General features: G+C 42.0%; 1 protein-coding gene across 1 annotated transcript; it reads right to left on the bottom strand.

Moving 5' to 3' along the window:
• Positions 1–1,177: 1,177 nt before the first annotated feature.
• On the bottom strand, positions 1,178–24,736 carry LOC143785984 (polypeptide N-acetylgalactosaminyltransferase 3-like). Its single transcript, XM_077275148.1, has 10 exons — positions 24,272–24,736; positions 22,167–22,339; positions 21,934–22,083; positions 15,744–15,969; positions 14,093–14,210; positions 12,088–12,288; positions 10,216–10,347; positions 6,919–7,023; positions 3,223–3,375; positions 1,178–1,798 (listed from the first exon to the last, which is right to left on the bottom strand). Exons 1-10 carry the CDS (start codon positions 24,724–24,726, stop codon positions 1,682–1,684), a joined length of 1,830 nt encoding a protein of 609 aa, XP_077131263.1. The 5' UTR covers positions 24,727–24,736; the 3' UTR covers positions 1,178–1,681.
• Positions 24,737–25,544: the final 808 nt, after the last annotated feature.

Raw genomic sequence — 25,544 nt, 5'->3', positions numbered from 1 at the left:
CTTAGAATAAACATATGCACTTCTCTTTCAAATCGACTTGCGGCGCATACACTCAGGCTTTTGAGAGTCTTTTAAAGGAAATCTGTCAGTAGATTTTGTCTGTTTAATCTGTGAGCAGCATGATGTAGGGGAAGAGACCCTAATTCTAGCAATGTGTCACTTACTAGGCTGTGTTTTGCTGTTTCAGTACAATCAGTGTTTTATCAGCAGGAGATTATCACTAGAGGACTAGCTGCCTCGTGTCTCCTAGTCCAACCACACCGCCACCACTCTTTAGCAGCTTTCTGTCAATATATAATGAACACATATCTGCCAATCAGTAGTGCAGGCGGGGTTATACACAGCTCAGCATTCCGAGCTCTGCTAGATCTGCAGAAAAAAAACCTCTGGTGATTCTACCACAACTACTGTACCCAATAAACTAAGTGACACATCGCCGGAATCAGGGTCTCAGCCCCTACATCATGCTCCCAGATTATATTAGAAAAACATATTCCCTTTAACCCCTTCAGTATTTTAAAAATGCCAAGTAGGTAAAAGAAGTGACATTTTTCTCTAATTTTCCACTCGGAAGACTGTCTGTACTTTACAATACAAGTCAAGGGGAAAGCTCAAAACACACACAGACGTCTCCTAAAGTATGTTCCCATCATTTTTGCTTAAAAAAAACCCCGCTAGGAGTTTCTTCATTATTCCGTAGAGTGAAAAAAACAACTGGGAAACAATAAAAAAAAGCTTTGCAAAAACTATGGGAAAGCCATTGCATTTTTCTTTATGTGTTTTCAGCTAAAAAGTAGCCGTTGCTTTAATACTTATTTAGAAAGTTAATAGTATACATGAAAAAAGCAACTTTGTAAGATATCTTATCAGATAATTCCGCTACTTTTTCCTCCTGGATTAATGTGTCCTTCTCAATTCATTGGTAAAATCTGTATTCAGTGAAGACAGATTTACCTATTACTGAGATAGGCGATGACAGTTGGTGCTGATAAAGTTCTATGGAGGAGGAGGAGCTAGCGGAACACAGACATTCTGCTGCGAGTGCTCCTCATACAACAGTTACAGTTCTCTATAGAACTTCAAGAGCACCAATTGTCATCACCTATATCAGTAATTGGAAATCTGTAGTCACTGACGATTTTCGGAAATGAATGATCAGATTAGGAGGAGTAAAAAACTATATTCTGTCATATTACGACGTTTCTTATTTTCATGTGTGCTATTGATTTATGTGCAAAAAAATGCAATTACGGTCACTCTTTAAATGCATGCAGTAAAGACAAAATTGGCCTGAAAAGCGTCCATTTCCTTCAAGATTTTATTCATATGAAACCCCATTAGACTTTCCCAAGAAATAGCAATTAAGGTTTTGATGCTGCCATTCATCTTTCAGGGGTCGTACTATGTGGTGGTCCTGATGTCTGGTCGAGAGCCAAATTTGGGTCCCCGCTTTATGTGAAGCGACTGGCGTCCCAGAAGTCATCTCCCCTATTTACTGTCACAGCCCAGTTAAAGCAATATACCAGCAACGACAAAGTTCTCATGGGACATCCCCTTTAAATCCAACTTTTTATTAAAACCATTGGAAAACATAACAACCGTCACATACAACCAGGTTCATTTTTCACAAACTATTGATTATTGGATAACATTCTTGAAAATACCATTTATCCCTTTATAATTATTGATGAAACATCCACTGCTGAAAGGGATCAGAATAGTCACAGGCTACAAGACGGACGTTTAACATGTTTCCTGCCAAGCACATATTATATGCAGCATTGAACATAAATCCGCCCTGCAAAGAATGCATAAATATGGATAAAGTCACAGAACAGGAACGAACAAGTTACATATGTATTAAGCAGATTAAATACCGGCCCCAGAGTGGACCTTACTAGGAGTCACTGGGACCCACACACTTATACAAATTAGATGCTCAAAGGAGGAGGATGAGGATCGGGCATTTCGGATAACAAGGCTCAATCTTTTTGTTTTCTCGGGAAATAAGCCCTTGCCGGAGATGTATGGTACAAGCCTACTCCCCTCTTGCCATTATTATCAGCGTTCATGTGCATGTGTACATCTATTTAAAGGAGTTGTCTGGCCTTAGGGTACAAGTCTATGATCAGTTTATGTGACTGCAGACAGGTGAATACTCACTGCGTCGGGAGTGGTAAGCGTGTGACCGCAAGTATGTGATTTGTATACATGCGGTCACATTCCAACTAGACGTCACTCAATGCAAATGTATTGAACAAGGTCAGACACGTCTAGTTGGGATGTGGCCGGAAGTATGCAAATGGCAAACCGGTCACATACCCGCCCTGAACAGCACCACCGCTCACTATGTAGAGTGACTGCAGACTTGTACCCCAAGAGTGGACAACCACTTTAATGAACTTTAAACTTGATTTAATAAAAAAAAAAAAAAAAAAAGAATATACCAGAAGTAACACAAACTCCATGCTGACTTCCTCCTGAAGTTGAACCCAGTATCCCAGGTAACAAAAGAGTCATATCTCTGGCCGTAACTATCATAGCGGTCGAGCTTGGTGACTACTGAACGTGGAGCAGGTCGCAGTACAACTACAGGGTTCAAATCTCCTTCAACTTTTTGTTTTCAGCATCTGCATTGTTGGCTTTTAACAATAAATGCATCAGAAAATGACCTATTGTTTAAATACAGATTTTTGTGCCAAATATATATATTTACAGTTTTTATTCCAAAATTATTATTTTTTTTCATATCATAATCTATTTTTTTTTATAAATAATTTATAGAATTGCACTTTTGATATTGGCCACAATATCAAATAATTTATGCTCAGAATTCCTGTTCTTTCAAGAAGACTTTTCAGAAGGCTCATTACCATCAGAGGCAGGATTACAATGAAAGGTAACACTCCTAAACACAGCTGATAACACAGGATCCACTTGTCACAATTCCTCGATGTCACAGCTGACACTGCTCTCCTTCTTCACACACGCTCATTAGATGCTTCAATATGTAAGATAGGGTCTGAGTCTGTTCATTGCTGCTAATGTGCAAGTGAATTTCCTGAAAGAACTGGAAGTAGGCGTCTAAACTAAGCCCTAGTGGCAGTGTGGAAATTCCAAAAATTCTAATTTTTTTCTTTTGCAATACAGATTGTGATATGGATTGACCTTTTAACCTTCCACAAGATTTTAAGCCTGTGAATAAAAAATAAAAAAAACTACCTGCAGAAAATGCCACTTCTCCTCCGCAAGTGCAAAGGAGCCTCCATATTTGTGACTGCACGGCCTCAGTTTTAGCAATCCATAGCTCGCCCGCAGACACAGCTCTTTGAAGATATTATGTACAATTTCTTTCCTCTTCGAATACTCAAAATACTACATTTATAAAAGAAAGAAGAAGTTAATATAACAATAAATTACTTATAGCAAATGTATAAAAGTATGTACACCCCCAAATTAATCATTCTGGACATTTCCACTATTCCAATATTAAAGACATTTGCAATATTTTCTTTTTATCCATAGACATAAATATATATATTTTTGTATACTCCAGTTCTGGTTCCCTGCTGCTACCACCAGTCTTTGTCAATAGGCTGCAACACAAGTGACCACTGCGACTGATCACTGGGCATGAGAAACATGCAGAGAAACTGCTAAGTCCACTGATTGGCTGCAGCAGTTTTGTGTTAGGCTATGTGCACACGTTCAGGAAAGTTTGCAGAATTTTCCTGAGCAAATCCGGACTACTTTCGCAGGAAATCCGCTCGCGTTTTTTTTTTGCGTCCTTTGCGCATTTTTGTGCGGCTTTTTCTCGGATTTTTCCAGAGGTTCCCAAGGCAATAATATAGCGGCAAATTCACAAAATTAATGAACATGCTGCGTTTTTTTCCGCGATGCGTTGTTTTTGCAGGAAAACAAAATTGCAGCATGGGCACAAAAATTGCGGAATTCATTAAATTGATGGGATGCTTAATCTAAGCGTTTTTTTAAGCGTTTTTGCAGCGGAAAACCGCCGAAAAAATGCGAAAAATCCGGAACGTGTGCACATAGCCTTATAGTCACGACATTATTGCAGTCCATTAATAAAAACTGGAGGCAGCAGTGGGTAATTATACAGAAGTTTGTTATTTTTTACTTAGGCAAGACTTTGGATGAAAAAAATAAATTAAAAGAATTGGACAGTCCCTGTAATGAGTGCGTAATATCATCAATTTACCATGAAATCTCCAAATCTCCAATCTCCAATCATTAGAAAGAGAGAATAGTAACTGAAACCCTAAGAATATACATAAATAAACATCAGTTGTAAATTATACCATAAAAAATGGCGTCTAAACTAACAATATTGTTAAACAGGAGAACCACGAGTCAAAAATAGCCAAAAGATTAACAAACTCATATAATTTATTGAAAATTCATGTAATCTAATTTTCACATCAAGCATACACAATGTTACCATGCAATAAATAATAGACAATTTTAGAAGATTGTGACTACATCCATAGATACAAACAGTGACCCAAGATCACAGACCGGGACAGTAATGAGTGTAACAAATACTAAAAATATAATCAAATGGACAGCAAGCGTGCTGCCAGCACATAGGTGTTGGTATCTCTAGTATATAGCGATTCAACTCAGTAATATAAGTGCATCAATAGTGCTAATAAGATCGCCATGTATCTTTGTACAAGAAAGTGCAACAAATGAAAGCGGTAATAATTGCACGCGAAACGCGCGTTGGGGTATCCGACTAGGATCCAGACGGGACTCCTTGGACATATGGGTATTTAATCTCCCTATTTAATTTCATTTGTTGCACTTTCTTGTACAAAGATACATGGCGATCTTATTAGCACTATTGATGCACTTATATTACTATATACTAGAGATACCAACACCTATGTGCTGGCAGCACGCTTGCTGTCCATTTGATAATATTTTTAGTATTTGTTACACTCATTACTGTCCCGGTCTGTGATCTTGGGTCACTGTTTGTATCTATGGATGTAGTCACAATCTTCTCAAATTGTCTATTATATATTGCATGGTAACATTGTGTATGCTCGATGTGAAAATTAGATTACATGAATTTTCAATAAATTATATGAGTTTGTTAATCTTTTGGCTATTTTTGACTCGTGGTTCTCCTGAAACCCTAAGAAGTTGTTTCGACAGATGTTTTCCAGTCGTTATCTAATCAAGTTGATGTTGGGAGTAATTTAACTTAAAGTTTGTGGGTCTCCAACATGGGTCCTTAATAGAGCGGTTCTTCTCATATCAGCCTTAGGGACCTTTTAGGCCTCCTCTAGGGTCTGTATCCAGCTACAACCCCTGCTCTCCTTGTAGTTATGTCCCGGCTGCTGAGGTTTTCATTGTGGAGGAGGATAATTTACCAAAATCTTCTGTCCTGATCACTACTAAGATCAGCAAAAGAAGTACCCACCAGAAACTTCATGGATTCCCGATTCTTCATTCATCCAAGGCAACGGGACGGCGCACAAGTGACTATGTGTAAGTTCCACTGTCGGCTGAAGTGGTATAAAGTTCATTGTGCTGAATGCAAAATCCCACCCATCTTTCCAAATTTAGTGGAAAACCTTTTGAGCTGAGTGAGAGCTGATATCGGAGGAATCATTCTTTAATAATGTCCATGGTTTATGAATCGGTCACTCTTATAGGAAGATTTTCAACCATCCTCAAACTTTCAGCCATTCCGTAATGTTCTCAAGTTTCCTTCACCCAAAATCTTCACTTATAATTCTACTGGTTTCCTGTTAGCTCTCAGGTTGTGAACCCTCACCTCTACCAGCAGCACCTATTCTTTTACAGTCTGTCCTGAACATTCGCTAGAAAGGACGCCGTCAGACAGCGCTAGAGGATGACAAGTATACTGCTGTGAGATGAGAACCTACCACCTGCACCCCCATAAAAAAAACCAGACAGTTCTCGCAATAAGCTTGAACCTGATGAGTATCAGACTTCTGGCAAAATAACTGAATATTATCCTATTTGTGACTCTGCCATCGGAATATTGTGTTCTGCGTAAAGATGGAAAAATATTTGGGGTGATTGGCTGTATCGATTGTCTGAGTACTTATCCCTCTCCACAGTGACTAAAGACCATTATACATGAGCAAATAATCATCGAATAGTCCAATTATCGATTTTTAAACATGGCGCCTACGAACAAGCAAAATGCACATTCATTGAGTGATTGGATCTTTTGTAAATCAGGTTTACGAAGTTGAATTGCATATGAATATACAATGTAAATCAAGGTATTAATAAACAGATGTAAATCAGAGTATTAATAAACAATCATAAGCACAGTCAAATGTGTAAGGGTAATATGATATTCCATATAACGGATCTGGTTTCCCATCTGATTCAACTTGAATCTGGTTTATTTAAAATTATGGGCTAATTGTTCCACGACAAAGAGTAATAATGACACATAGGGGTTTGGTTTGTTCGTTAGACCATTTAACGTAGCCAAATATTTAGCTCCGCGGTCTCTCTGAATACAATCCAAGGAGACCAGATGTTAAGTACTTTGTCTGAGGTTCTGGTGTTCTGACCAATCAATTGCTCCATTCTAAAGATATGATTAAGTTCCGAAACAAAATCAGAGCGTGAGGGAGATTTTGATTGTTTCCAGTAACGGGGGATTAAGTTACGTGCAACTGTCAAGAAATGTCTAAGTAAGCTTTTCTTCAATTTGGCGAGAGTGATTGGATCTTTATTCCGGCATTAAAAAAATCATTGTTATCGGCAGCACATTGCCCATTGTAAACGATGAGTGTGCCGCCGACAAAATGGCGCTGCTCGGTGGCAAAACAATCATATCAACCATCGTTCTACCACATACAGGAAGGTAAGTCATATATTTATCAAGGTAATGTCTGGATTTACCTGTTTTCCTCTACGTTTACTGCAATCTTTGAGCTGTAACACTGTGCCCCCATATTTGGAGTCACCATCATCATCCAAACACTTTTCAGCACCCACATTAAACATCTGTAGAAACATTTAATGACATAAAGAGCGTGAACTTACAAAACTGATTAATTCCCACTCAGCGCAAATCTGGTGTTACTAATTCCATACGACAGGGACGCTGTAAACATTAATAAGTAACATGGTTTTCAAGGGCTTTTCTTAACAAGACAACCTTTTCTCTGACACCTAGAGCCGCCACGGTCAGCGAATGTTTTCAGGGAAAGTTGTCTGGCCACACAAAGTGCAGGGGACTCTATAGGGGAAATGTAGAACTATATAACATCCATTGAAACAAACAGGCAAAAATATAGAAGCGGGATGACAAGTGGGGCAATTGAGTCACGAGCAACACTCGTTAAACTTAAAAAGGAATACACACTGTCAAATAAAGAGTTTATCCAGGACTATTTTATTTTTTTTTTACTATGGGCCTAAAAATTAACAGTCAAGTAGTTGCTAACTAGCTGCCTGTTTTACCTGGGGCCATCTCAATGCGGTCACTGACCACTCCTGCCGGCGATACTGCTGCTCCAAGTCAAAAGAGCAGCTCTTCCTGTTACAGGCTGCTCTGCCAATGTCATGCTGATTGACTGCCGATGTCATGCTGATTGACAGCTGGCTCCCTGTTGCCTAACTGCAGGGAGTCGGCTGTCAATCAGCATGACATCGACAGTCACATCCTGTCAACAGAGCAGAATGGAAGAGAAGCTGCTGCTCTGTCTACGTCACATCATCAGAAGCTACAAAATTGCTGCCAAAAGCGGTCTGGGACTGCTCTGTGCTGGCGGAGATTGGGGCTGGCACAATAAGCATGTAGTTAGTACTTGCCTGTTAGTTCTCAGACCCATAGTAAAAATAAATAGACCCAAATAACCCCTTTAATCACTTGCCGACATATATGGTAGACATTGGGTGCCCAGTTATGGAGCAGGTTCAGATGCGGCATTTTACCCGTTTGATGTTATAGTCAATAGCAGCAGCATCTAAGTGGTGAATGAGAGGGAGGGGGTTCTGTCACTTATCAACCTCCACAGTGCAATTCAGAGATGTGGATGTTTTGGTCTATTGAGGACCCTGGTGTCTGCCATGTTTGAGCTTCTATTAAACCCTTGCACATGCAGCACTTCACTGTAAAATCACTAAATGTACACTGCACTCCAATACAGAAGTACTGCAGTGTATTGTACCTGTGATCAAGCAATCATAGGTTCAAGATACTTAGCGGGAATAAAATTTTAAAAAAATAACTTTGAACATTTAAAAAAAAAAAACACAAACATGATGACACTGATCAAATCTGAATTAAAACAATATTTAAAAGCATTAAAAAAAAAAAATAAAGTGATCCTTGGCATTGCTGTAATTGTATTGCCTTCCAAGAATAAGGTTAACGTTAGTGAGGATCGGAAAAAAAAAAGTGGAAAAAAAAAAATTGGCAGCAAGTGGTTAAACATATCCTATTATTTGGAGGTTTACAGGTCGTATGCAGAGATACGTGTCTCCTTAGTATCAGAATTTAAAGAAATCTTTTGTAGTTTTGATCCTGCTGCTTGTTAGCTAAGCAAATGCATATTAGCAAAAGTAGTAAAGCCAGGTAGAAGGGAGTAGAGTGTTCGGCCGGCAGGTGACTCTCTGTGAAAGAGCCGCTGTCAGACATCTCGGCTTATTTCTAGAGAACAGAAGGATCGGAAGACTGAAATCATCTTTGGGGGGCCTCATATACATTAGACTGTTGGCCAAACCAGTCGATATCGGCCGACATTTGAATAATGGGGGGCTGAAAATGTGATGGTGCTTCATGCTGTTTGATAAATCCTGTGGATCTTTGGTGTAAGTTTGCACCATCTATTAGTTATCTTACTTTTCCCCAGAAATTATAACCAAAATGTTGGTGCACTTTGTAACGTTCCTTTCTACAAAGCCAACCTCTGAGCACAGAAAGTGTCTACAACACATAACAAATGTGCTCAACGTCATGATTGAGAGTTTTTTGGGGGCCACAAATTGACACATCTGTTCCCCCAAATGGTAGGACAATTTTTTTGATCTAGACATTTTACAAAGAATCAGCTTGACAACAAAAAGCAAGTTGGGAAAGTAAACTTATCTTTTCAGTACAGGACCTGAAAGAACACAAAGATCAGACCACACTTAAGGCTCATGCAGGCGTCCGTGCAAATCGATCTGACCTCGAACCGCAATGCATGGACTGGTGGCCACAGGTCTCCCAGCTGGATAAGGACAGCTTCATATATTTCTATGAGGCTGTGACGCCCGGGTCGGGAGATCCGCGGCTAGTCCATGCATTGCGGTCTGTGATTGGACTGATTTTCACGGACGTCTGCATGAGCTCTTGGCCTACCCTTTGACAATGCAACATGTGGCAGGAGAAAGTCCATCAGATAACAAGCCATCTTACTTTGTGGCTGTCTATTCTAGATAGCACAATTGGGTATTGTGTGTGGAGACCCTTAGGCTCCTTTCACACATCAGTTTTCTGCCATCAGTCGCAATCCGTCGAATTTTGAAAAAAACGGATCCGATGACTGATGCCGCCGGATCCATTTTTTTCTCATAGACTTGTATTAGCGACGGATGGCCTCACGTTTCATCCGTCGCTCTCCGGATCCGTCGAAAATTGTCCGGCGGCCGGAGACAATGGACAAAGTAACGTTTTTTGTGTACGTCGAAAAATCGGACGGCTATGGATCCGTTGCCGTCCGTCGTTTGCTCAAATGGAAGCTTATGGGTGCCGGATCCATCAGATCCGTCGAAAAAAAAGAATCCGTCTCATCAGTTTTTCACAATCTGCAGCGGATCCGTCGAGCCAACGGATTGTGACTGACGGCAAAAAACTGATGTGTGAAAGGGGTCTTATTTGTCACATACAATATGGAGAGAGGTCTTCTTTATGTTTTTCATTCTTTGAGTATGATGCATAATGTGGGGGCCCAAGACTACTACTTGACTAAGAAATGAGCTTTAGAACTTAAGAATAGACTCTACAAAGTGTGTGGCGCTAGGGTATTCAGCCTCCAGACCCGAACATCACCGATCTGGTGATCTTTCCTAAGGACTGGTTATCAATATCATAGCCCTGGACAACCTCTCTATTGGAAAAGACTGTCTTGTTTTCTTCTTTTTGCCGAAACATCTGAGCAGTGATAGAAATAATTTTCTGCTTTGAATTGGGTGTGGATATCCACTTACACATCCATAAAGCGTTGACTGTGTGTCTGGTATATATACGTCAGGATAGACATTTTTAAGATACCATGAAAAGTTTTGACACTGAAGGTTCTGACGAAGATTGAATCTCTCAGACAGATCTCCATAAGACTTCTGCAAGAAAAAAAGAAACATGAAATATTAAAATTACTAATACACCTACATTGCAAGGAAAAAACTGGCAAATCAATGCAATCCATGTATGTTGGCAGCGCCAGTGTCCGAGGTAGATGTACTGACTGCTGACATGCAGCCAGATGAGCTGCACAACTGCTCAATCATTGAGATGTGCTGATTTAATTCGCGGGAGGGGTATCCTATAAAGGGGGTGGTCTGTGCTGATAAGAGAAGCCATCAAAATGGCCATGAAGAGGGGACCCTATAAAGTGGTAATCTGTGCAGATCAGACAAGCCATCGATGTGCCCATGGAGAGGGGTACCCTATAAAGGGATTGCTCTGTGCAGATCAACTAAGCCATTGATGGGCTCATGGAGAAGGATGCCCTATAAAGGGGCTGGTCTGTGCTGATAAGATAAGCCATTGAAGTGCCCATGCAGAGGGTTATCCTATAAAGGGATTGATCTGTCCAGATCAGATAAGCCACTTATGTGCCCATGGAGAGGGGTGCTCTATAAAGGGGCTGGTCTGTGCCGATAAGAGAAGCCATCGAAATAGACATGAAGAGGGGTACCCTATAAAGTGGTGGTCTGTTCAGATCAGATAAACCATCGATATGCCCATGGAGAGGGATACCCTATTAGCTAAGCCATCGGTGTGACCACGGAGAGGGGTGCCCTATGAAAGGGTTGGTCTATAAAGATTAGATAAGCCATCAATGTGCCCATAGAGAGGCCTACCATATAAAGGGGTTGGTCTGTGCCGATCAGATAAGCCATTGATGTGCCCATGGAGAGGGGTACTCTATAAAGAGGTTAGTCTGTGCAGATCAGATATGCCATGTATGTGCCCATGGGGGAGAGATATATCCGGGAGCTGGCCTGTGCCAATCAGATTAGTATTTGACTTATTACACTGTTCCATCAGGAAAGTAGGGCAAGTGCTTGCAACATTAGTCTACTCAAAACGTTCCATCATACACAAACAGCTGTGTTCTCTCCACCCTCCAAGTAGATCCTCCCCTCGTAACATTATTTAAAAATGACAACTGGAAGTGCAGCCATATTGGTTGTCACTTTTCAATTCGCTTCTCAAAAACTGTATGGTTAACGTTACTGAGACAAAGTAATGATAAAAATCCGAAACGTCTAAGGCTATGTTTCCACGTGGCGTACCGGCAGCACTTTGAACGCAGCAGATACCCCGCTCTACCCAAAGCGATGCCTGTTTTTATACGCGCGGTTATTCCTCATGTGTTCATTGAACACATGCGGAATCTCTGCAGCCTATACATAGAACGGTACCATTTATCTTGCGGAGACTGTGTGTCTCCGCAAGATAAATAGACATGCTGTGGTCTATAAAGATGCGCCACATGTGCGTATACGCAGGTCTGCCACCTGCGTTTTTGTACACATAGTGGATATGGGATTTCATAAAATCCCATCCACTATGCTGGACACTGCGACTGTACGCAGCTTCCAATCCACAGCAAATATGCCACGTGAAGACATACTCTAACTGGAAACCATCAGCAAGCTGACAGAACGTTATTTTGCAATAATTATTTTAACTAAGGTGCATACACAAGCTATCACAAGTCCGGCCATACAACTTCTATGATCTGCCTCTAGCCTGCTTGTGGATGGTTTCCCGGTATGCTGAATCCCCCCTCACCAACAAACTGGGTAATGAGTGATAATGTGAGGAAAGAAAGTGGCGTTTATTTTGTACACCTGTCTAGCAATGTTTGCAGCCTCCTGGTTCCTTCTGTAGAATACGTCTTTGTAGTCATCCATCCACACTTCTGCCAGGCGGACAAGGTTCCTGCTGACTTCGTGAAAATTCTTAGGAAATGTATATGGCAGCCTTTTGCGAAATACATGGCCAACAATTGAACACGGCAAGATCTCCAGCTGCCCACCACATTGCCAAACCTATAAATAAATTGCAATAATAAATTATATATAATTTTTAAATATTTGAGATTTTTTTTGCTATCTCACGTTACAAAACTAAAATCAGAACTCTTGCGACTTTCATACTGGCCACTAGTATATGACCTAGTGGTATAAAAACCTGATTTAAGTCGATTTTCTGATTCACTTTAATGATGTAATGCTATTTAAAGGGGTTGTCCACTATTTTGACAGCTCCTTCTTAAATGATTGAATGGCCCAAATAAAATAAAAAAAAACTTATATTCATCTCCTACACCGGCGCTGCCTCAGCGATGTCAGTCTCCTTGCGCTAACATGACATTAGGTCACTTAGGTCAATGATTGCTGATTGACTGCTGGTCATCAATATTTCATCAAAACGGATATGCTGCAGCGCTACCATGACATGACGTCATGCAAAATAACTGGAATGGGGCCGGGGCAGGAGGTGAGTACAAGCATTTTCATTTTACTCTGGGGACTCGTGTATTTAAGGAGAAGTTGTCCAGGTAGTGGACCTTTCCAACCACACATTCAGCATCTCCCACTCCCACACTACCTCCTCATCCCACCCTCTCTTTGTTGGAGACCCCCAAGGCTCTGTTCTAGGACCCTTACTCTTCTCAATCTATACACTTGGCCTGGGACAACTCATAAAGTCCCATGGATTCCAGTACTACCTTTATGCTGATGACACTCAGATCTACCTCTCTGGCCCAGATGTCACCTCTGTGCTGTCCAGAATCCCGGAGTGTCTATCAGCCATATCCTCCTTCTTCTACTCTGCTTCTTCAAAATCAATGTGGACAAATCTGAACTCATCATCTTTCCTACATCTCACAGATCTTCCTTACCTGACCTATCTATCGCATTAAAGGACACCCCGCTTTCCCCGTACCGGAAGTCCGCTGCCTCGGAGTAACTCTTGACTCTGCCCTGTTCTTCAAACCGCACATCCAAGCTCTGTCCACCTCCTGTCACCTCCAGCTCAAAAATATCTCCAGAATCCGTCCTTTCCTCAATCTACTAAAATGCTTGTGTATGCCCTCATCATCTCTCACCTCAACATCCTTTTCTGTGGCCTCCCTGGTAACATCCTTGCACCTCTCCAGTCCATTAACTCTGTTGCCTGAATCAACTTTCTCCTCGCTACTCCTCCACCTTCCCGCTCTGCAAATCTCTACACTGGCTCCCATTCCCTCAGCGTATTCAGTTCAAATTATTAACACTGACCTACAAAGCCATCCATAACCTGTCTCCTCCATATATCTCTGAACTAATGTCCCGATATCTTCCCTCACGTAATCTTCGGTCCTCTCAATACCTCCTTCTCTCCTCCACACTTATTCGCTCTTCATCACCCAACCGCCTCCAAGACTTCTCCCGAATATCCCCTTCCTCTGGAATTCTTTGCCCCAACACGTCCGACTATCAACCACATTCGGATCCTTCAGACGGAACCTGAAAACCCATCTCTTCAGGAAAGCCTACAGCCTGCACTGACTCCGCTGCCTCCTCATCACTACCGGAGCTACCGCTCACCAACACCGGAGCTGCTGCAACCCTCAACCTATTGTCTCCTTCCCCACCATCCTGTAGAATGTAAGCCCGCAAGAGCAGGGTCCTCGCCCCTCTGTATCAGTCTGTAATTGTTAGTTTGCTTACTGTGATATCTGTAATTTGTATGTAACCCCTTCTCATGTACAGCACCATGGAATCAATGGTGCTATATAAATAAATAATAATTTTGACAAAAGCACAAATCACCGACATCACCATTAATGCATATGAGTTTACTTACTCTAAAGGACATTTCTAGATTCTCACCGCCCCAGATCTCCATGTCGTCATCATAGCTTCCAATATACTCAAAATATTCTTTAGAAATTGAGAAGAGACCTCCTGCCATGGTGGGCGTTCTGTGTAAAGAATAGAGTCCATCATTGAGGAAGAGGACATATTCTGGATGTGTGGAATCACCAGAACATCATTATTGTAGTGTATACAGTATAAGGCTGTTTTTCAAAAATAAGTTGTGTTTGGTTTTCATTTTATACCTGTTGACTCCATGCCCCGATCCAGCAGCCACAACCAGAACAAAAGATGCTGCATGTAAGTGTGATATTATACAAAGAAACACGTGTGTTCTCTCCTCTAATAACGTTATCTAGCGCAGAGGTGTGAAACTTTTTCTGCCAAGGGCCATTTGACTATATCATCATTCGGGGGCCATACAAAATTATCAACTTGGCAATTACCCTGCTATATTTGGTCACACAACCATCACTGCCCATATTATATTTATAGGTGCACCACTGACAACGATGATTGTTTCTGCTGCATAAAAGGATGATCTCCCCCGAACAAGTGCTTTCCTCGTTCATCTGGTGATTGGAAGCCTTTTTACATGGCAAGACAATCATGAAACTAGTGTTTTTAACAATGCTCCTTCCCCTATAGATCAGACTAGCAAACTTTGCAAGAAGGCTACCCGAAAAAAAAGGAGACCTTATGGCTCAGAAAAATTGACAAATCTCCATGGTGCCATGGAAGCTTCCTGAAATCTCCTGAAAAGCAGTTACCTCCATGTTTTTATTTTTGTGTTTGATGCTCGGATGCGCCATAATCAAGGGGTATGGAAGAGTTGTGGCATGAAGCGGGCATCCATAATAATTGGCAAGGCAGCATTCATCACCATGGATATACCATACATACTATACTATAGTGCCTTTAGAAAAAGGATCACTCCTGACTGGATCCAATCCTTCTACTATTGAACGTCTTCTGATTAACTCTATTGTTAAGCAGGGAAAACGGTCACAGGAAGAACATGGTCGGAAAGACAAATACCAGGCCCTTTTTTGTTTAAAGCACCACTCCAACGTTTGTTTTTTTTAGTACTGGAGTGGCGCTTTAAATGTAAATCCCCTGGTCATATACTCACCTTCTGGTGGTTTCACCTTTTTGCTGGCACTGCTCCGGTCCTGCAGTGCCATCCTGTGCCCGTAACTTATGACTAGCTGGAAGTCAGAAGTTACATCACAAGAGCTCAATGCAAGTCTATGCTGAGAGCCAGAGCGAGGCCAGAACGAGGCGCTCATAGACCTTGCATTTAAAAGTGACCTCCGCACCGCTCCATGAAACACTGGAGCTGCCGGCAGGTCACTTTTCACCGGAAATCGACTGGTGCGACGCTGGAAAAGGATGAAGGCGGCGGCAGGTGAGTGTGAGATAGGGAAGGTGAATTACATTTAATGGCACCACTCCAATGGTACAGTAAAACAAAAACGCTGGAGTGGTGTTTTATTTGGTTGGCAAAATTCGGCTCCACGTTGCATTGCCATTTTTTTCCATTATCGTCTCTTACATACACTTCTAATTAGTGATTCCGTTAGGACTTCTTAAACAATCTTATTCTTATATCTTATCAAGGTAATCTTTCTGTTTCTTACTGTAATGGGTTCGTCTCATCTAGTCTTGACTCTGCCGATCTTGGAATGTCATCCCACTTAAATATCAGGGCCCAATTAAACACCCCACGAATATGAAAACTTTCGGGAGGTTTGACGAATTCGAAAGTGTCCAAGTCAATGGTAGCAATATCAGGGCATGCTACTACATTGTTTTTCTCGGCAATTCTTGCGAGTAGCGGTTCTAGCCATCCATTGTGACATTCGCCTGAAAAAAAGAGAGAATTGCCCAAATTAAACATTCATTTAAAGGGTATCTGTCACCAGGTTTTTGGTAGTTATTTTGATACAATCATTATTGCACCTGCTGCAGATCTACTAGTTATCTGTATAACCCAGCCCACACCACTGACTGGCAGCTTTCAGTGTACACTGTGCATAGGCAGAAAGCTGCAAATTGGTGTTGGAGGTGGGGTTATACAGAGCTCATGTATATGGAGGACTAAATGGCAAAAGGGTCTCTGCCTCTACATTACACTGCTCTCAGATTAGGTGGAAAAAACCTGGTGACAGATTCCCTTTAAAGGGAACCTGTCATTAGATTCATGCTGCCCGAACCACGGGCAGAATGAATCGGAGTCTGGCTGCACCATTGCAGCCACGTGTGTTTTACTCTGAAATGTTGCAGTGATTCAGAGTAAACATATTTTGAAAAGTCGACTGGAGACCATAGGGTCAGAGACCTGACTGATCTGATGTCATCCCCAGCCAACTTCTCCCCGCCCGGCTCCAGTTGATTGACAGATCTCTCCCTAAAAGCCGGAAACAGCTTTTCAAACTACATTTTCTCTTAAATACCACATGCACTCTGCCTAATTATGGGGAAAGCCATGGCGGGCACTTATGTGGACACTGTACCTGATGCCTATAAGGGAATTGTAGCAAGTTAGGACAGGATCCCTGCAGCAGACGCCATATGTGGCCTCTATAGCTAACACTTGGAGGTACTGCTGCTGGCGCCTCGGGTGATACTTTGGCATTACTCTGTGCTCCTCGGCTGTCCGAGTAAAGGTAAGTTCAGACAAACAAATGAAAAATTATCCATATGATCATCCAAATGAATTTACATCTTTAACATCCATAGAGCATCTGTTTTTATGCATCAACAATTACAAAATTATACAAGGTCAATTGTAGCTTCCTAATTTAATAACTGCAATAGATCTGATAAAAAAGAATGCTATACTAAAATTGGCTTTAATAACCAAAAAACCCCTTTAATGGTTTTTAACCTTGCACCATAATATATGTACAGTGTTGGAACATGGAACCCGGGCTGCCATCAGGGCATTACTGCCCTTACTGATGTATGGGGCCCGGCAAGCAGAGCGGACCCCTTCTCTTCTGCTCACCGAGCCCCAGGGGAAGGATTCTGCCAGCTCAGTAACTGGTCATGCATCCTCAGACTCACGTTCATTTAAAATCTATTGTATGTGGTATTATTGGTCACTATGTGGTAGTAATATGTGGTTCGGCCATGGTGTGGTGGTATTTGTGCCTTGTGTGTGGTATTATTTGGTCACTATGGGGTGGTAATTTGCTGTCTGGCAGTGGTGTGGTGGTATTGTGCCTTGTATGTGGTATTATTCCGTCACTATGTGGTGGTAATATGTGGTCCAGTCATGGTGTGACAATATTTGTCCCTTGTAAGTGGTATTTTTCATTTTAAAAAATGTAGGTGACACATTCCCTTAAAGAAGCATAAATAAAAATATACCTGAAAAGAGTATAGGATACATTAACAAATATGTTAATAGAGTAGAGTAGGACCCGGCCAAAAGAGTGTACCTTGTCATGGTGGCGGCTTAAAAAAAATCTTTTAGCCAAAGCAAAAGCTGCTAGCTATGTATGTGATCTGGTGTTAGATGGGAAGTGTTAATGTGTGATTGGTGAGGACATGGTGCAGATGTGGAGTTTTTCTATGAGTGGGCGGTGGGACCGTGGAAGGTTCAAGGATTGGAGTGATGGAAGCGGAGCTGGGGTGGAGCCTGGGTAGAGTCTCAAGGGGGTCCGAAAATTTTGCCAGTATGGGGCCCCGAAATTCCTGATGGCAGCCCTGCATGGAACTGAGCCCAACCATTAGCAATAGGTGTCAGCTGTAACATACAGCTGACGCCTTACTGCAAAGCATGGGACCACTTAGCCCCTTAGAAACTGTCGACCATAGGGACAGGGGCATCTATGGAGTTTGACAGAGGGAAGAATGAAGAAACAATGAGGAGAGCATCCATTATGCATGATAGCCTTAAATATGTATCGCCAGTGTTGGAGTGAATCTGCCATCAGTCAAACTTGTACAAAAACACAAAGTCAAATTGATAAGAATATGAACTGGAAAAATACTTTGCTAGTACAATAAGATGAACGGGTGCAGATTTCAATAAAATTGTGAAAAATTAATCCAGTTATCTCCTTTGCTCTGCCTGGTCAAATTTAATGTCTCTTTTTCTTTATTCATTGTGGTTGAAGGGTAGACAAAGACCAAGGTGAATTTCACACTGAATGTCTATTTGATTTCCGAATCTAGTCACTTTTCTAATGTACTTCAATTAAAAATTCCTTACTGTTATTTGTCTACTCTAACTTATTATTATTTATTATTATTATTATTTATATAGCACCATTAATTCCACGGTACTGCACATGAGAAGGGGTTACATCAAATTACAGATATCACTTACAGTAAACAAAACTAACAATGACAGACTGATACAGAGGGGCGAGGACCCTGCCCTTGCGGGCTTACATTCTACAACTTCCTGTCTGTTTTTTTTTCTTGTTTTACTTCCAATGACATATAGTTTGAGAAGCCACCATTGCATGCTAGGGGTGAGGATCTGAGGTTGTGGGTTATAAAAATCATCTAGGCAGGTTAACAATGTAACTATTCTTTATTCCATACATCCATGACTGTACAACAAATCCAGGTAGATGGCTAAAATACAATGTCCTCAATACACAAGGTCCAATCCCCAAGGCGATAGTCCCATTACTCACTGTCTCCCAATTTCTGGTTGGCCCACAGACTTTGTATCTCCAGTATAGTCTGTAGACACTGGCCAGGCTCCTCCAAACCACAAATATCACAACCGACGTCCATGTATCCAGGATCAACAATCCTTAAGAGAATTTGTTAAATCCAGATGACGATTTCCTCAAACGTAGCAGGAGGATCCAACCAGCCGGCAACTGATCTCCAAAACTCCATAGACCATCCATCAGTGCTTGGATCCTCTGCCTCCGTAGTCACTTCAACAACTGCCTGATTCAACCCATGTGTCTTTTTCTCCCTCACCCTTAAACATTTTCCTTTAGCTTAAGGTACCTTCACACGAAACGACGCTGCAGCGATAGCGACAACGATGCCAATCGCTGCAGCGTCGCTGTTTGATCGCTGGAGAGCTTTCACACAGACCGCTCTCCAGCGACCAACGATGCCGAGGTCCCCGGGTAACCAGGGTAAACATCGGGTTGCTAAGCGCAGGGCCGCACTTAGTAACCCGATGTTTACCCTGGTTACCAGCGTAAAATGTAAAAAAAACAAACAGTACATACTTACATGCGTCCCCCGGCGTCCGCTTCCTGCACTGTGTGAGCGCCGGCAGTAGCAGGGCACAGCGATGACGTCACCGCTGTGCTGTACTTTCACTTTCACTTTGCGGCGCTCAGTCAGTGTGGGAAGCGGACGCCGGGGGACGCATGTAAGTATGTACTGTTTGTTTTTTTTACATTTTACGCTGGTAACCAGGGTAAACATCGGGTTACTAAGCGCGGCCCTGCGCTTGGTAACCCGATGTTTACCCTGGTTACCAGTGTAAAATATCGCTGGTATCGTTGCTTTTGCTGTCAAACACAACGATACACGGCGATCGGACGACCAAATAAAGTTCTGGACTTTATTCAGCGACCAGCGACATCACAGCAGGATCCTGATCGCTGCTGCGTGTCAAACTAAACGATATCGCTAGCGAGGACGCTGCAACGTCACGGATCGCTATCGTTATCGTTACAAAGTCGTTTCGTGTGAAGGTACCTTTACAGAATGAAGCATATTCCATCACCTGGGACTGCATGTGAGACCCCCTCTAGTGACCGCTCCCCTGAGTCTACAATCCCCATCCACACAATGGGCCTAGGCTGGAAAAACAATGGATTGAGACCTTGAGATACAGAGGGGATTGATAGGATGATTGCATTACATGTACCTTTAGCAATCTACTGTCTGGCCTTAGGTTTACATAAATCTAGCCTGCTCGTCTTCCTCTGCTTACTGTCACTGATTGTAGACATTGATTCCTGAGGATGAACTGACAAGCAAGCAAATTACTAATAAAACACAGCAAGAAAATATCTAATAAAGTACAATATCGATGCAACCAGTGCTCTGTGCCGGAAAAAGGCTCTACATCCATGGGTCCTATAGGCTTAGTAAGAGGCCATCTCCTCACACTGGGATACTCAACAAGATGTTATCAGGGTTCCCGAGGCTGTGGTCTCAGTCTCAGGTCAGTGCTTCGGGGCAGATCTCTGTTCTCCCTGCTTGCCGTGTTCTATTCTTTTCAATGCACATTGACAGTGCGCTCTCTTGTGGCTTGTTACTTCTCCTCAGACCTGGCGATGGAGCGCAATGTCAATGCACATAAAAGGAGTATAGAAGAGGGAGAGCATACTGAGCATGTGTCGGAATTGACAATTGGCACATGCTCAGTAGAGCAGGGACCACCCCAAGCCCTTTAAACGGACATCACTGATGATGCGTCATTTCGGGGGGAGGGGGGACAGCAGCTGTGACAGTGACCACAGCCTTTGCACCCTGATGATATCCTGTTTGAGTATCCCAGCATGCACAGAGAATTCTCAAATGAAACATCATCAGAAGATAAAAAAGTAGACAGGAAGTTAGAGTAGAGTGGGAATGGTGGCAAATTTTTAATTGAAGTATATTAGAAACATGATTGGATTATAGAATTAGATATAAATTTAGCATGAAATTCACATTTGGTTTCGGATCTCCTCTTTAATAATTCTATACGGCACCAGAAATTACTACGGACCCATGTAGGTACAATAACTCATAAATATATCGTTCATCAGGAGGACAATGAGTAAATTATATACCATAAGAAAATAATTCAAATTTAACAATTGTTTTTATTTATTGACATAAATTTGTTTCCATCAAAATAATACATAGGTCTTATTAAAAATTATGTGAATCACACCAAAGTGTTAAATGTGACACAGGGTGGAGTATACCAGACTAGAGTTATTAGATAAATAATAAGGGCTCAATAACATTTTTTATGCTAAGTGCCAACGGGTCTGCTGAAAAAAGTGCATCACTGATTGTGTTTGCACTCCCTCATACTTGTAAAGCAGAGTTCACACCATATGCTACAGACAGCTGAATCAAACAAACCGCCGGTTGCCAATGCAATCCCTCTTGTTTTGAGCACATAACATATACACCATCTACTGCGGTAAGCTAACCCCTTATTAGTATCAAAAAGTAACAATTATATTTACCCATGATAAGGTCCAATGTCCGACTCCAACCTATGTCAGGAACCCCAACGCGCGTTTCGCGTCTAAATTACGTCGCTTCCTCAGGGGGCGCCCCCTGAGGAAGCGACGTAATTTAGACGCGAAACGCGCGTTGGGGTTCCTGACATAGGTTGGAGTCGGACATTGGACCTTATCATGGGTAAATATAATTGTTACTTTTTGATACTAATAAGGGGTTAGCTTACCGCAGTAGATGGTGTATATGTTATGTGCTCAAAACAAGAGGGATTGCATTGGCAACCGGCGGTTTGTTTGATTCAGCTGTCTGTAGCATATGGTGTGAACTCTGCTTTACAAGTATGAGGGAGTGCAAACACAATCAGTGATGCACTTTTTTCAGCAGACCCGTTGGCACTTAGCATAAAAAATGTTATTGAGCCCTTATTATTTATCTAATAACTCTAGTCTGGTATACTCCACCCTGTGTCACATTTAACACTTTGGTGTGATTCACATAATTTTTAATAAGACCTATGTATTATTTTGATGGAAACAAATTTATGTCAATAAATAAAAACAATTGTTAAATTTGAATTATTTTCTTATGGTATATCATTTACTCATTGTCCTCCTGATGAACGACTCCTCTTTAATAATGTAAACTCACAATGTGCATCCAGAAAAGTCAGCGTTTGTCCCCTGGCTATGGAAGCACCCAACAAACGAGCGGAAACCAGACCTTTCCTTTCTCTCTGTCTGACCACTGTTACAATAGGAAACGGTTTCATGTAGTCATCCAGTGCATCCTTCAAATGCTCTGTCAGAGAAAAGCAAAGATCATTAAATCAATCAATGAGTCAAACCTTCTGCAATAATTGCCTTTTGATATCAACTGCTTACCGTCTGTACTGGCGTCGTCCACCATGATGATCTCCTTTAGGAGAATGGCAGGGGATGTGTACATGACGCTGTGCACCGTGCGGAGCAGCGTGGACCAGGCTTCATTGTGGAACACGATTATTATACTGGTCGTGGGCAGCGGAGGACAACGCTTGAACTTTTGCACACTACACCTATGGCAGCAAATCACAAACTTAGTGGTTCTCTAGGCAGGCCTACATTTCCATCTTAAATAAAAGAGTGACTTCGAGCATTCTTTCTATCGAGTGGTTCCTTATTTTTTTTTTAATCCATGAGCTCCCCTCTTCTCACTGGCATATAAAAAAATAAAGTGAGTGACAAGCTGCAGCTGCATTCCCCTCTTCCCTCAACGCCATCTATGTTATTTTTTGCTAGAGTACTGATTTTTTTTATGCTAAAAGGGATATCTGGGACTTTAATACAAAATGTCCCCAAGCACTAATAGGCGTGTAGTTGCTAACGGAGGCAACTACCTGCCTGTTGTACCCGGCATCGGTCATTGACCGCTCCTGCCGGCGATTCAGCAGCTCCCTGTCAACAAAACAGCAGTTTCTCTTCCTGTTGACAGGGCGAGACTAGTAGCATCATGCTGATTGACAGCCGGCTTCCCCCAATATGGCAGTGGAAGCCAGCTATCAATCAGCATGACACCAGTAGTTCCAGGAAAAGCCTCTCTCTGTTGACCTGATGTCAGTAGAAGTCTGTGACCGCTCTGTGCCAGCGGAGAACGGAGAAAGTACCGGCCTGTTGGTGGTTAGGATTTTTTTTTTAACATCCTGGATATCCCCTTTAAGGACGTTTGTGAACATTAACATAGAGCATGGAGGAAAGGGGAACTAAAAGTTGCTGTAGTTCCATATAACTATGAATATTACTGATTTGTATACGCACACACAAAAGCTCTTTCAAAGACAGTCCAGCAATACCTTTACATGGCCAATCGGTTCCTCCGTTACTGAGAAATCAGCGCTTGATTTGATATGCAAATCAGTCTGTTATTTATAGATCTGAAGCCTCTGTCACTCCATCTCTATTCCCCGCCCAGTGCTTCTCCTGCTTGAACGACAGCTCCTTTTTCTCAAGTCACACAGCTTATAGGCTGTTAATCAAGCAGGAGGAAGCCGTAAAGGGTGGGGAATAGAGCTGGAGTGACAGAGGTTTCAGATCTACCATTGCTCTTCAGCCTCATTTGCAAATTAATGAAAACACTGATTTCTCAGTAACACAGGAACGGACTGGCCATGTAAAGGTATTGCTGAACTTGTCTTTGAAGGAGCTACATGGACATAAATAGTTTGTGGTGTGAAATCCTTGTGACAAATTCCATTTAGGAATTGAAAACCAGTAGAAGTCTAGGGCAGCACAAGTTTCCAGACTATGAACATTATTTGTCACAAGAAACAACACTACGGTTTGGTTCCCATTCATCCAGTCATCCTTTGTTTGTTCACTCCGGTGTGGCAGTGAAATGGAGCTGGAAAATTGATGCGAAATCAGGCTCCCTACTTTGCTATGAGATTGTTCATGTTCATCAGTTTGTTCTCCCAACCCTTCAATCAGCCGGATCAGAAAAAAGCCACGTTTCCTTTTTTCTTTTTTTGATCCGGCTCAGCAGTTTTTCTGTAGAACTGATGAAAAAGGCTGAAGAAAACTGATGCCATTAGGACTTCAGTCGTGGCAAAAACTAATCATTATACTGATATGCTGGACATAAGGAAAACCTGCCTAGAGTAGGGTGAATTTTAGCAGATTTTTTTGTTGTTTGGAGCCAAAAGCAACTCCATACAATACACCGGTATCTGACAGATGTTTAACGAAATATGTAAATCTGTTCTAAAGTAATGAAAGATAAAAGATCGACAATAAGTTCTAATGAAATATAACAAATAGGTCAAAAAACATAACTAAAAAGTTCCAACGGCAATCATCTTGTCAGTGGACGGGTAAATAAGGGAAGGGGCACTCCTGGTTTGTTGGTAATTAAGGTGCTTTCAAAGTCGGGCACAATATCGATCATTATGCATGAGAACAGATTCTGACTATAAGATACGAGACATACAAAGAATATAGAAATGACGACATACTCAGGAGCCCTCCTGTCCGGTCCCAGTTCTCGATGTGGTGAGATTCTGTCGCTGGCAAATACGTTAAATGCGTATTTCATGAGTCCTTGTTCTTGTTCCTTCTTTTCTCCCAGGCTGAGATCGAGAACTCTATAGGGTTTTCCTGAAGCCCCAGGAGCATTAGGATCCTGAAGAGGTCGGACAAGGTAGGGCTGGAGCTCTTCTGTGGTGTAATGACCGGGCAAACAGCAGATCTCTCCTCTACTGTCCACCTGATCATAAATTTTCACGCTTGACAAGAACTCGTTAATAAAATTGTCAAAAAACTTTGCTTCCTCAATTTCATCATCCAGCTTTTTCATGCCGTTCATGTCTTTATCAAACAGTTTGATTTGTTTTAATAGATATCCCACAATTATTAGTAGCGCCACAATGGATTTCCAGTAGTGTAATATTAGTCTTTTAAGAGAGGGCATGCTGACGTTTTCAGTCTGCAGATAGAGAAGTTTGTCAATAGCATCAACTTATCCAAATGTCTGTCAATTTCATAGCAGATCTGTAAGGCTATGTGCACACGTTGCAGATTTTTATGCGTTTCTGTGGCATTTTTGGACGCTCGGAATTGCATCAAATCCACAGTGTAGTGCGCAAGCAATGTTAATCAATGGGAAATTAGGATTTGTTGTGCACATGCTGCGGAATATAAAGCGTGGATTTGTAGTGTTTTATTTTCCGCAGCATGTCAATTCTTTTTGTGGATCTGCAGCGTTTCTGCACCCATTGACTTCCATTGATTCAGTTAAAGCCGCATTAAAACCACACGATCTGCGGTTTTGCTGCGGAGTTGAGTGCGAGAAACGCAGAGCGGGAGGAGAAAGAGTGTGAGGGCGGAGTGTGGGCGGAGACTGTGTGTGCTAGCGGAGACTGTGTGCAGGAAGATGTACGTGTCTGTGTGTTTGTGCATGTCTGTGTGTGTCCGCAGGGCTGTGTGGGGGTCCGCGGGAGTGTGCTGGGCTGTGTGTGTGGGGGTCTGCGTGTAGTGTGTGTGTGTCTCTGTGTGTGTGCGTGTGTCCCTGTGTGTGTGCGTGTCTGTGTAAGCAGTCATTGTCTGATGGGACTACAGTACTGCTCCCATCCGGCTATGAATGCTCACAGTGACAGCATTGCCGATGATGGGAAAGTAGTCCCATCAGACAATGCATGTGTTCAGTAGTAAAAAAAAACCCATACAGAACATACATATGACATACATTACAGATAGTACATATAACATATAACATAGAGAACATACTCA

The sequence above is a fragment of the Ranitomeya variabilis genome, chromosome 7 (assembly GCF_051348905.1).
Source record: "Ranitomeya variabilis isolate aRanVar5 chromosome 7, aRanVar5.hap1, whole genome shotgun sequence".
Classification (NCBI taxonomy): Eukaryota; Metazoa; Chordata; class Amphibia; order Anura; family Dendrobatidae; genus Ranitomeya; species Ranitomeya variabilis.
The sequence above is the reverse complement of the archived record's forward strand: the minus strand, read 5'-3'. Positions and strand labels throughout refer to the sequence as shown.

Coding starts and splice junctions, on each gene's coding strand:
- LOC143785984 (XM_077275148.1), bottom strand. CDS start 24,726: ATGCCCTCTCTTAAAAGACTAATATTACACTACTGGAAATCCATTGTG. Junction 14,211..15,743: donor GATGAGACGAACCCATTACA/GTAAGAAACAGA, acceptor TTCTTTACACAG/AACGCCCACCATGGCAGGAG. Junction 7,024..10,215: donor AGTCAACGCTTTATGGATGT/GTAAGTGGATAT, acceptor ATGTTTCTACAG/ATGTTTAATGTGGGTGCTGA.